General features: G+C 36.5%; 1 protein-coding gene across 2 annotated transcripts in view; it reads right to left on the bottom strand.

Moving 5' to 3' along the window:
• Nucleotides 1-13,613, bottom strand: part of nfkb1 (nuclear factor of kappa light polypeptide gene enhancer in B-cells 1) — a 35,410-nt gene extending 21,797 nt beyond the window's left edge. Inside the window, exons 1-5 of one of the 2 annotated variants that reach the window (XM_081383341.1) lie at nt 13,263-13,613; nt 11,222-11,256; nt 10,144-10,240; nt 2,916-2,956; nt 2,599-2,697 (exon numbers count right to left, since the gene is read on the bottom strand). In XM_081383341.1, coding sequence (XP_081239467.1) covers nt 2,599-2,697; nt 2,916-2,956; nt 10,144-10,240; nt 11,222-11,251 — 267 coding nt within the window. In that variant the 5' untranslated portion in view covers nt 11,252-11,256; nt 13,263-13,613. Of the gene's footprint in view, nt 1-2,598; nt 2,698-2,915; nt 2,957-10,143; nt 10,241-11,221; nt 11,257-13,096; nt 13,196-13,262 lie in introns of those variants that run through there. The other variant, XM_081383342.1, reaches the window with a different exon arrangement.
• Nucleotides 13,614-13,874: the final 261 nt, after the last annotated feature.

The following is a 13,874-nucleotide window of genomic DNA, read 5'->3' as shown; positions in this document are numbered from 1 at the left end:
GTGTAAGTTCCCAGAACAAAAAACTCAAGACTACAATCGAGACGTTTCAGGGAGTACAGAAACACTGCGCACTGATATAGAGGATAACTTGCTTTGGAGTGAATTTTGTGCTTTGTAACTTCACAAGACCTTTCTCATGCTCAAACAACAACATTACACACTAAACTAAGGAAAGTTGACAAAGTAAAAAATAGGTCCTCGTTAATAACTTTTTCTTTTCAGGAATAAAATCAGAAATTCATAATTTTCCTCTTCCTCTGCTTTCAGAAGTTATCAATATTGTGCGGATTAAAGGGGAAATAAAAATTCTGTTTATAGTCTATGTGGCTGCATAGCAATAAAGTACATTCACTTATGTGGTTCTAGAGCTATTAGTGAAAATAAGCCTATTATAGTGCCACCTATAGTCAGATGTATGTGTGTGTGTGTACATATGAGTAGCAGGTGAGATCTGGGACAACTCTACCAAATTTGGGGTCTGTAATTTAATGATTTTTGACGACCAGACGCTTCTAAAAATAAAACATTTATACATCAATGCATACCAAATAAAATTAATCTGATCAAAAATTTGGAGTCCCAGTAAAGCCCACACTTACTCAGAGGTGTATGTGCCTAACCCTTACCCTAACCTTATCCCTAAAACCAAGTCTTGACCCTCAAACAGGCATTTAAAGGGGTCTCAGAAAGTGAGGACCGGCCAAAATGTCCTCACTTTACTCTCTTTGTCCTCACTCCAATGGTCTAAAACTCAAACTGGTCCTCACAAAGATAGTTGTACAAGTACACACACACACACCTCTTTAATATGTGCTTGTATGTGTTGCATGTCAGAGTGTGTCGGGGTGAGAGGGGGCGAGATTTCCCATCTCTGACGCCACATTACAGAGAACGATTCTTCCCACTAATTACCCCAGTGACACACTGAGGAAATTCCCAAACAGACTGCCGTCATGAAGGAGAACATGATCACAGAACAAAGTCCTTCTTTCATTTCTCTCCTCTCACTCCTTGTTTTGTTTCACTCACTTTCGAAACCTTGACCTTAAAATAACTGTCCTGGCACAGACAGGCAGTTGTTAGAGAAAGCAGCTACTATTTTTAGCCGAGCGCTCTAGCAAATATTGCATCATTTGGATTTATCACTTGATGAAAGAGCCGCCATGTCAGACAGCGCTCTCTCTCTCTAGATCTCAAAACTATGCAAATTAGATATGCATTTCCTGAAGGAAATACCAGCACTTACAAGCTTGCAAAACAAATATTTAGACAAAAATGGCATTATTTACTCTTTGTCATGACGTGAACTTACTTCTATAGACCACAAAAAGATATTAGGTAGGATGTTCATGCTGCTCTTTCATACAATGAACGTAATTGGTTGTCAATGTCAACCTCAAAAACTTAATTTTCTGAAGCGATACAAGCTTTATGTGAGAAACAGGCCAAAATGTAAGTGATTTTGGAGCTTAACAGCCTCTGGTTGAAATTCATTGTACAAAAAGTAGAGCATGAACATTCTGCTAGACATCTTTAGTGTTTAACATGAGAAACATCAACAATGAGCAAATGAAGACTTTTATTTTAGGTGAATTATTCCTTAAAGTTTTAGGTAAGAATATGATGATCCATACCTAAGCAAAAAGACCAATCACAATTCAGTAATATGCATATTAATACAAGGAAGAACTCAGAATGCAAATGTCACCAATGACATTATTGCTGCCAATTACACAATGTACACTGTTGTTCAGAAATTTGGGGTCGGTAAGATAAAATTTTATTTATTCCTGTGATGGCAAAGCTGATTTGTCAGCATCATTACTCTTTCCTTCACATGATCCTTCAGAAATCATTCTAATATGCTGATTTGGTGAAAAATAATAATTTCTTCTTCTTATTATTATTATTATTATTATCGAAAACAGTTGTGCTAGTGCTGCTTAATATTTCAATGGAAACTTTTACAGGATTCTTTGATGAACAGAAAATTCAAAAGAACAGCATTTATTTGAAACATAAATCTTTTGTAAAACTATAAATGTCTTTACTGTCACTTTTGATCCATTTAATGCATCCTTGCTGATTAAAAGTATTAATAAAAAAATAAAAGGTTACACTTTATTTTAAGGTGTCATTGTTACAGTGTAATTCTATATTTAAGTACTGAGTAATATTAATTAACTACATGTACTTACTATAGGGTTAGGGTAGGATTAGGGTTTGGTTGAGGGTTAGTTGCATGTAATTATGCATAATTTACTGTTATTACTATAGTAAGTACATGTAACATATGTAACAAGGACACTGTCAAATTAAGTGTTTTCCAAATAAAATCTTACTGACCCAAAACTATTGAACCGTAGTGCAAGTCAAAGGGAGATTTTCAACCTTTATTTTTTGTATTTATTCGAGATGATAAAGTCTACCAAGACCACAAAAAAAATTACACCACAATAATAGCAGTGGACAAATAAAATAGCAGAACATGGGTTTATCCTGTCAATCAAAACCCTATTGCCCAACCAGAAGTGAACTGTAAGAGAATGATTTGTTTATCGCAAAGCATCAGCAGAGTTCTAACTGGTTGAACCATACCTTCACTTGTGGGTAAGACTTCCTGTTCTTCTCGCTGGAGGCCCCTGGGAGTCCTCCATGGGAGGGGCCTTCACATCCATAGCGGAACCTGAAGCCCCTCTGCAGATGACAATGTCAGAATTAATGTTGTGCTATACTGAGTCTGTCATTGCCCCTGCCTGTTGCCAGAGTTACCAGTCTCTTCTGAACCTTTGTGCCATTACACAGTATTTAACTTAAAAACATGTTAGGAAAAACACTTGAAGAAGCAAGAAAACATTTTTTGACTCGTTCAAATCATTTAACAAGAGCATTTGCCAAAATATTATGTGCATTACCTGTTTTGGTTGTTCGATGATTCGCAGACAAGGTCCGTCGACTGCAAAAGGAGAGATGCAAAAAACTTTAATGAACTGTAAAATGAAAATCCCCTCATTTGTTCTCTTAATCTTCCACTCTGCAGTCCTTCTTAAATATCTTTATACATGCTGGATCATAATTGGTTTTGAAACAGACAACCAATTCCGTTAAGCATCATTGATGCCAAAAATGATTTGGCAGATCTGAATGCGTCATAATTTAAAACTTGTAGGCGGGAGCAAAAACAACATCTTAAACATCAGTCTGCTCCTCGCACAAAGCAATCACATGGCAAAAGGGTGGCGTGAACATTCTGTCAAATATCTCTTTTTGTGTTTCATGGCAGAAAGGAAGATATATTTCTTAAAATATCTTCTTTTGTTTTCATAAAGGTTTGGAACAACTTGAGCGAGTAAAGCCCAATTTATACTTCTGCGTCGAACTTACGCCGTAGCTACATCGTAGGCTGTGTTTAGCTCGCGTATCCTGACGCACACCTCTCCAAAAATGTAACAACGCGTCAATTCTACGCGGATGCAAGCGCTGTGATTGGTCTGTTAGAACCCCTCCCTTGGGTTTCACATGGTCCCTCTGCATGAGTAATTGCGCGTCAACACGGACAACGACGCAGAATTATAACACCACAATTTTTTTTTCATTTTTGGGCGAACTATCCCTTTAAGGATGAACTAAGTTGTCATGTTTGCGTAGTTATTGCAGATTCTGTGATTTAATTTAGACAGCTGCATAAACTACCATTCAAAAGTTTGGGGTCAGTAAAATTGTTTTTGAAAGAAATTAAGACTTTTTTCCAGCAAGGGCACATTAAATTGATTAAAAGTGACAGTAAAGAATGCTACAAAAAATTCTTGCGAACTTTCTATTCATTACAGAACCCTGAAAACGATACGTTGCGGTTTCCACAAAAATGTTAATCAGCAAAAATGTTTTCAATATTGATAATAATAAGAAATGTTTGTGGTTTGATTGAGAACTGTTCGTCTGAGAACTGTTTGTGTTTTTTCTCCAGTAATTCGGCTTGTAGTGTCCATGTCACACAACAATGCAAACAGCCATAAAAGCAAACATGACTAGCTGAAAGGTTCAACCAGGTGTGGGAAAATCAGAAGGATTACAATGCAATCTTATCATGCAGACTTTCTAACCATCAAGCATTTCAAAACATTTGCTGAGAGGCTGGTGTTCTGCAGATATTTCAAGGCCAGAGCTCTCGCCGTACCACGTGTTTCCACTGAAGTGCAAGCCTCTTCCTCTTCCTGTGCACTACAAGGACTAAGACCACATCCTTGGTGAAGCGCAGCTAAATCAATCTGCTGCCAAATTTGCAGAATTTAACTTCTTAGAGCCCAACTTGAATGTGTACACCTCTGCCAATGCACTGACGTTATGGAACGGATCTATAAATGTTGACATAACAGGGACAGCCAGGTAATTTATTTGGTTAGATATGGCATAATGTATATCATTATCATATTTCCAACATTACCCATCAAGCCTAAAGCAGATGTCAAAACCACAGGTTCACTGAACTCTGAATAGAAATAGAAATACATTCAAATGTTACACTGAACAGTGAACACACCATCTCAAAACAGAGTAGTAAGCTTGAAGCTACTACTACTCTGTGTTCCTACTTGACCGCCAGTCAACTGAATCACTATCTGCATCTGCCACTATCTGGTATTTGCCACATTGTGCCACTGCATGCTTGAGAAAAGTTGAACTCTGCTTTCAAACTTTGTCTAACTGGCTTGACTTTCTGTTGCTCATGTCGCCTCTAATTAGCAACTCTCATTGAAAATAAATGATGCTGGTCGCTTTCTCGCAGTTAATGCAATGCCCTTCCTTAATAACCCCACCAGATGAAACCTGAAGTCAGCATGAAACAGAAGTTGAGATAGTCTTTTCTTCCCTATTGTGACATATATCTGAGTGAAACTAGCCTGGTAATACCAAACTCTGCTACTTCGCTTTGCTTCGTAGACAGAGTCTGGAATGGCATAATAGAGAAGTGTTTTCTCTCTCGCGGGGGGCGCTTGTCTGAAGTTTAAAATCATTGGTTACCCGTAAGCCAATCACATGACGTTTGGTTATGGCGTGTGTTATGCGCATGCTCAGCCGCATTTAACTTCCACTGTAAACACATGTATGATGCGAAAACAAAACCATCGAGCGAAATACCGGAGTGAACATGGCTGTGAACGACTTTTGCAGATTATGTGAAGTAAATCTACGCATCCACGGTACAATCAGCGTCTACGTCAAGGCTCTCAGCCCGCCCTCTGTTCCTTGATTGGCCCGGCCGTCCGAAGGCCGCTGGAAAACTGAAAGATAGGCTGCTATCTCAGACTGACTACAGAAGCGAAATGAAACTGAGTGGAAGTAGGAAGTCTGACGTAGTCAAGCTAGAGTGAAACAGCTTCTCGAAGAAGAAAAAAATGTAGGGCGGGACTTGATTTTGTCCATCGGGAATTGATTGGATGGTTGTGGTTTGTTATTGTTGTGATGTCATGTGAGTGACAGGTTGTTCCGCCCTCATGCCAGTAAACACATCATCAGAGAAGAGATGTTGGGGAAGTTATTTTGATTAAATATTAAGAGAACAAAAATGATTTGCATGATTAAATAATTTATAATAAATACTGCAACTGGGACCAAATACGCCAGGAATCATTAGACCTCCGGGGTAAGTCACAAGTTAGTTTTTCGAAAAGAAGGAAACTAGCAGTTTGATTCATCCACATATTAACAGAAGGGACATGAGGAGTGGACCACAACAGAGGTATGCATTTTCTCGAACAGAAGTTTACCTAAGTAGGTACAAAGATGTAAAACACATTCAGCTTTACAATTCAAGAGACAGATACTCAGGGACATAGCAAAAGTGTCACAGTTTTTTTGTGTGTGTTCCACAGAGAAAGAATATCACACAGGTTTGGAATTTTTTTATTGTTGTTGTTGTTGAACTATTCCTTTAAGTTGGCCTTTTTGATAGTCTTTCATTCAAAATTGAAAGAACATTTTTAACCAAAACTGTACAGATTTCTTGGGAGCTGTACAAGCATGCTCAGGTAGATCAAGAGAGTGTTGAAAGGTGGCAGCCCCAAAACTGCACTTATCTCAAAGCGGATTTCTCAAGTAACCACATGGCGGTGAAGGGCTGTTCATAGTTTTTTCAGCCCTGTCTCTGCAATCTATGGAGCCTGGGAAGTCACCTGTGGGAAAAAAAAATCTGTGGCGACGGTTTTGCAATCCGTCCCCTCAGTTTATAAACCGTATACTCACAAATTCTTAAACTGTTCCCTCGGTTTAACAAATCATGCCCATGGATTGATAAACCGTACCCACGAGTTCCTAATCCGCGCTCTCAGATTTGTAAACTGTGCCTTCAGTTTTTGCAATCTGTATCCACAAATTCATAAACCGTGCCCACGCTTTCGTAATCCGTTCCCACGGGTTTGTAAACTGTACTCACGGATTTGTGGCCCCGCCCTCATTTTAGAAGAACACCAAGTGGTACGTTGTTAACGAATCTTATTGTATATTGTTTTATTGTGTATTAAGTGGAATACATCAAAATGTTTTAACTGCGTCTGCATGCTTAAAGAGATTCTCAATTGTTGCGGGTATGGGATGAGGTGAACCTACACTTAGTGGGGGCCCCAGGCAAAATGAATCATTGAGGCCCTTTTTAAAAATATATATGTTATATATAAGTTTTATATATAATATATTCAAATATAAGATTTTTTTGTTAATATATCTTACCTAGAGATATAATTATACAAAATACAAAAAGTAGTCAAAACACATCTAACAGAACATAAGTTATTTTTTACAACATTATGTGCTATTTATTTTTAATTAATAATGTCAATCTTCATCTTTATATAAGAAGATGGGTCATTCTACAGAAACGTCCACTTTTGGTATGGCAAGAGGTTTTAAAACTTTTTCTAACATTTAAACTTAGACCACATTATTAGATTACCCTTTGACTTTATGACAGCTTAATGATTTTTTATATTTTTTGTGCATTTATTTAAAGGGGTGGTTGATTATGATTTCACTTTTCTAACTTTAGTTAGTGTGTAATGTTGCTGTTTGAGCATAAACCACATCTAAAAAAAGTTACAATGCTCAAAGTTCAAAGCAAAGGGAGATATTTTCTTTTAAAGAAATAGCTTTTTAAGGACTACAACTAACGGCTGGTATGGACTACACAACATTCCTCCCGGGTTAGTGACATCACCAACCCTATAATTTACATAAACCCCACCCCCGGAACACGATTTATAGATTATCAAGACAGAATATGCTAATCAATGACTAGAAGATAACTACACATAAGCTACATAAATTCATCAACTAATCATACAGAAATGTCCAATTGTTTCTACTTGTTGTCACCTCTTCTTGAGTGTCTCCATAATTGTCTGACTCCGGTTTGAACATAAAAGGCTAAAAGTTGTAGAAATTTTCAGTGCATGTCGGTGTGAGGTAAAAGGACATGAGCTCTTGAAGCTCCGCCCTATGTGCCAGGAGCAGCAGCTCATTTGCATTTAAAGGAACAGACACAAAACGGTGCGTTTTTGCTCACACTCAAAAAGTAACAATTTTAACATTCTATATAAAAATATCTGTGGGGTATTTTGAGCTAAAACTTCACATACACACTCACAGGACATCAAAGACTTATTTTACATCTTGTGAAAAGGGCATTATACCAACCCTTTAAAGACTGCATGTACAATTTTTTTTTTGTCACTGGTGTTACCTTACTTTGGCAAAATTAAAGGTTTTTATAAAATATTATTTCTCTTATTTTCAGCACATGTAGTCAAAGTTACAGAAAAATAATAATAACGCAACAAATGGAAAGGAGATTATGTTTTATTTATTTTAATCAGGTTTGTTATAAGTGTGCTTGAATGATGTTAGTTCAATTGTGCAACCATGTGTTAGCTATAACAATGAAACTATTTGGAAAACAGCTAAAAATCAAGTAATGATGCAATCCTTTACATCTTAACTTTTGAGTATAGCAGAATTAAATGGATGTAAAATTATCATCATGTCACGTGATATTTTCACATGTGACATCATATAGCCTAACTGGTGTTACCCATAAGAAAAGTGACACCAGTGACATTAACACCAGTGACAATTTTCATGAAAAATTAATTTTACAAAATGGCTGCTGCAAGGTATCAAACCACATGTTGTCAGTCATGGTATACTAACTAAATTAAGTAGTTTAATCCATTTGTATTCTAGTTATTTACAATCCCCTAACAATAAAGTAGGTCATACCAGTAAGTTCAACTAAAAGCTTCATATGAAATCATGAGATAAATGAGAACATTTCTGTTAACTGAAAAGAGACAGTGGATTTACTATGGGTGTTTCTTCATAGATAGATATTCAGGAAATTGGAAGGAGGAAGTCAAGTGATGTCATCAGTGCAAATTTTATGTCAAAATAAGAGATTTTTGCTTAACTAACACCAGTGACACACCTCAAGGGGACCACTACTTTCATTATACATTTTATAATATTTATTCGACATTTTTTTATGTCAGTTACATATTATATTTGATAGTTATGTATACATTATTGTATTTTAAATGGTAGAAAAACCTGTTATTGACCTCAAAATAAAGCATTTTCCCTCTGTACATGACTGTGGTGCTTGGAATTCTATATAATGAATTAAAAAACAAATATTGCCACATTGATGGCTCATGAAGGTGTAATTGTTCAAATAACATTGTTTTATGTTAAAATATAAAGAAATTGTAACCCTAAAGTGTTTTTCAAGTGTAATATTTCTGTAAAGGCTAGGGACAGAAAAATGGACATTCCCATAGAATGACCCAGATACGATACAACAATCTTCAAGATACAGTACAATCTTCACAGGTATAAAGGATTGTCACCTTAAAAACAGTCAACTAATTTAATGTAAAGAGCTGGATACTAATTACTAAGAAAATATAAAAAGCAGGCTAATGATAATAAATGTGTCTGAAAAAATAACGAGGCATTTTAATTGTTTATTAATAAACTAATGTTTTTAAAATGAGTGTCGGCTGCAAACATATCTACATCTTGTGTAATCTTAGCCCTTTATTATTATTGTCTGACCTGTATTATAACTGACATTTGACGAATTGCTTTGTTCCTTTTTTGTAAGTCGGTTTGGATAAAAGCGTCTTCTAAATATGTAGCCTAAATAGGCTACCTAAATAGTTTTTTTTTAGAAAATTCAGGAAATTATCCATTTTGAAAAAAAAAGTTTAGAGCATCCCGCAACTAAACAGGTGGCCTGGTTGAATCAGCCGGCACAGACCGAGGGAGGGACCACAAATCCGTGAGTACAGTTTAGAATTCGTGAGTACGGTTTATAAACTGAGGGGACGGACTGCAAAACCGTCGCCACGGATTGTTTTTTTCCCCACAGGTGACTTCCCGGACTCAGTAGCAATCCAATAAGGAAGTCCTGTAGCAACAACCCAAATAATACACAAATGACTGCGTTTGACATCAGTGAGTGAGATGTTCCTGGGAGTTTTAAAGTATCTGTACTTCTCTAAAACATCACTACACTGGGCGGTTTATTGGATTTAGACCTCTGACTAAATCTTAGGGTGCAGCGTTACTGTTTTCTTGAGGAAGGAATAGAGCAAGAAAAGAAAAAAAAAGGGAAATGCAGGCTAGTGTTACTGCATCAATTCTGCAAAGTTCAGCAAATTATCTTATTATTAAAGTCACCATGAAATCAAATTGAAAAATTCTTAATGTTTTATGGAATATTGCCGTATTTATTATACGTATATAACACATCACTTTTGTTCATGTGGTTTCTTAATCTTTAATCAAAATAACTTTCCCTCCCACTTGCAGCAACATCTCTTCTCTTCTCTGATGATGTGTTTATTGGCACGAGGGTGGGATAACCTGTCACTCACATGACCTCACAGCAATAGCCAACCACAACCATCCAATCAATTCCCGCAAGATCAAGTCCCGCCCTACAATTTTTCTTGTTCAAGAAGTCGTTTCACTCAGATACACATCACAATAGGGAACAAAAAGATTATCACAACTTCTGTTTCATGGTGAATTTCAGACCTTGATTGAACGACAAGTTTAATGAAACTCAAACTGGAAGAAAACTCTTACCTGTCCTCATAACATTATTGTTGTGAATGCCTGGAAATGGTGTCGGGTCCATGTTCATCCATATTGTGTCGTTATTGAACTCAATTGGTTCCATGAACTTCAGAGTATAAAAAGAAAAAAACAATGAGACACACTGACTGAGTTTATATGCACAATAATATTCCTATTATTATTCATACTGTATATTTAGAATTTGGCCATATCCAGATTATGCATGTCATGTAAACACATTAATCACATTAAAAGGCATCATTTTTGAATTACTAAAAATACACAACATAATAAATCACATATGCTGGTTTCCATATATATATACTGTAGAGACTGATTTTTTAATAAAGGCTCATTCAGAATAAAGACATCATAAAATGATATGCATGAAATTATGACCTTTGTAAACGTTTAGGATTTAATTTAAGCTACAACGTACTTTAGAAAGAGCTTCATGACTTTGTGCCATAAACATAGAGAGATGTTTTAGTGTTGCATAAGGAGAGAGTTTAAATTTAGGAGTCAGATTATAGCACAGGTGTAAGATGCATGAAGTGAGTGTAGACAGAAAGACAGACATTTGTGGATACAAAACTGAACAAACTCTAGTCTCAATCTTAATTTGCTGCTGTGTTAGGGTTGAAATATCAACCACAGCAGGCAGGAAAAATGAAAACCTCTTCAGCTTTCTAAGAGACACTTCCTGTGTGATGCTGTGGTATTTGCAGAAATTAATATGTCCTGTTTCAAGTTTAATCATTTACTATCAAGCTTATATGCCTTTGAAGGCATACATCTGTTACAAACAACACAAAAATAACTCTGTGGTCTATGTTTATCTTGTGAAGATAATTGTAAGGTATGAGTTCATGCTATCTGTCTGCTATCTATGTGGTCTTCATGACAATAAACATTTTCATAAATAAATCAGCATGTAGCAACAGAAGCTTAAAGTCAACATGAAATCAAAACAGAGCATATTTACTCCCTGGTCTTACAATGTCAAAATATTCAGAAAAATGTCAATGTAAAATAAGTTTGCGAATGGCAATTGTGACTCCAAATGTTGTATAAAACATTTCCTCACCCCTTGATGGTATGGGTCCTCTCCAGCCATGATTCCTAAGAAGAAAAGCAAAACAAATTAATTTATGATACATTTTTAGAAAATAGGCATGTCCAAAAGTAGTAACACACTAAAAATATAATATAGAAAATATGAGGGGGATGTGAAACGCTAATTCTGCATTTTGTTCAGTCAATGTCCTTTGCAAGGAAAGTAGGCAGCAAACGCATTAAAGTCACCATGAAATCAAAATGGACAATTCTTAATTTTTATGAAATAATCTGTGCACATTAATTCAAGAAAATCAAGTCCCGACCTACTACATTTTTTTCATGCTCCAGAAGCCGTTTCACTTGGATATGTCACAATAGAGAAGAAAAGACTACCACAACTTCTGTTTCATGAAAAATTTTAAACGTGTTAAATGACTGATGGCCAACCATACACAATTAAAGGGTTAGTTCACCTACAATTCTTTCATTAATTACTCACCCTCATGTCGTTAAAAACACGTTAGACTTTAGTTCATCTTCAGAATACAAATCAAGATCTTTTTAATGAAATCTGAGAGATTTCTGTCCCCCCTTTGACAGACCCTATGCTCCCTTAAAGGAGTAGTTCCCTTTAAAATGAAAATTAACCCATGATTTACTCACCCTCAAGCCATCCTAGGTGCATGACTTTCTTCTTTCAGATGAATACAATATGTGTTATATTAATAAACACCATGATGCTTCCGAGCTTTATAATGGCTTTATAATAGCTCAAAAAAGTGCATCCATCCAAAGAACCAAAAGAACTCCATACACACATACAGACATACGGATTCGACTTAAGTATAAAACACTACTTATGTGAGTAATGCACTAATATTTACGCTACGCCATGACGCACTACGCTACTTCCGACGCTTCCGAAATTTGGATGCCTTTATTAAGGCATCCAAATTTTCATTGAGAGATTTGATCGCTTTATATGATAAATAACAGATTGAATTTAGGCTTTTATTCACATCTAAACATCAACCGAAGCTCAAGTATGTTTGCTTGACGCGCCAGAACCAATGAGGTTCATTCTTGTGTTGCACAGCTTTGACAAGAACCAATGAGGTTTGTTCTTGCGCGTCAAGCAGGTTCGGTTGAGCTTCTGTTTATGTTCGCTGATCAATGTTTATAATTATGTGAATAAAAGCCTAAATTCAGTGTTCATCATATAAAGTGTTATCAAATCATACGTTTTACGATCTCTTTATGAACTTTTTGAAGCATCAAAGTGTCAGTTGCGTAGCTGTCTATGTAGCTGTCTCAGATTTGATTAAAAAGTTCTTCATTTGTGTTTCGAAGATGAACGACAGTCTTACAAGTTTGGAATGTCATGAGGGTGAGTAATGACAGAATGTCTTTTTTGGGTGAACTGTCCCTTTAAGGTGATGCAGGCAAGTGATTATTTTCTGTCGTTTTTTTATAACAACAAAAAAGTTGCGATGGATGAAAATGCTAATCTGTTTTGTTGCCATTTGTAGTGAATTGGTTGAGTGAAATATCAAGTGAATCACTCAAAATATAGAATGAATCAAAATCCCAACCACTAGCCTACTACTCGTCTCAAACACCGACACTAGAGTCGACTCTAATAGATCCCCGCTCATTTAAAACAAAAGAGATCTCGCGCGTTTAGAACATCAGATTTAAAATTCGAATAAAACTTATATTCTAACCAACTCCGGATGTTCGGACTGAATGCGTCTTGATTCCCACTGTCTTTATTGATAGATTTTGACACACGGTCAGCACAACACGTAACAGTCACTTATCTCAAACTTTGTAGCCTAACTGACTAACGTCCATGAAAAACACATTAAGTTATTAATGTGCATCATGAGTTGCTCGTACTCACCCAAACGAGTTTATCAAAAGTCCTTGATAGCTGAAATGTGCATTTGGCCTCTGAGGCAAAAGTAGGAAGTTCAGCAGCACTTGATACAAGTATCACAACAACCTTTAGATGGCAACATGGGCAACTCAAAGACAACAAGCATGGCTGGATCTACGAGGGCGCTTACCTTTCCTAACAGATATTCGAGGTTCAGGATCAACATCAAACAGCTGGGATCTGGGATTCCGAGTCAAGTTTTCTTATTCGTTACAACTTATTTCTCCATGTTGCGATGAAGTCAACTAATAGAAGAGCTCATAGAAAGTCAGTTCAAGGCAGGCTCCTTACTCAGGAAGATTGTTGCGTCTGCTAGACATGTATGCAGAAGTCCCACTGAGGTTAAAAGGCGCATCGATCGATCAATCGATTTTAATCGCCGGTCGCGAATGATCACAGTAAATCATGTCGAGATAACGCGACGTTTGAATAGACGGCTTGACTTCCTTACTGGAAATTCCCTGACGTAACTCGTGTTCATGTCTTGCTTTCAAAAAACTTCCTCTTGCGCCCACTTGTGGAAGAACCTGTTTTCATTTACTGTATTTGAACATGAAAACAAAGCGTCTAAAATGGTTTACAGGTCCCATTTCCTTAAAGAGGTTTTGGGCATATTTAATACCGTCAGGGATGCCCTTTAAACCATCTAAGTTCAGCAAAAATAAATAATTTGGACCTGTGCAGGTTTCTCCAGGATTCTTTTTTTTTTTAAGAGTCTTTAAAAGCTCAATTAATTGTGCTT

Source organism: Scardinius erythrophthalmus (assembly GCF_964197995.2).
Source record: "Scardinius erythrophthalmus genome assembly, chromosome: 13".
NCBI lineage: Eukaryota > Metazoa > Chordata > Actinopteri > Cypriniformes > Leuciscidae > Scardinius > Scardinius erythrophthalmus.
Note: the sequence above shows the minus strand (reverse complement) of the source record. Positions and strands in the feature narration are given on the sequence as shown.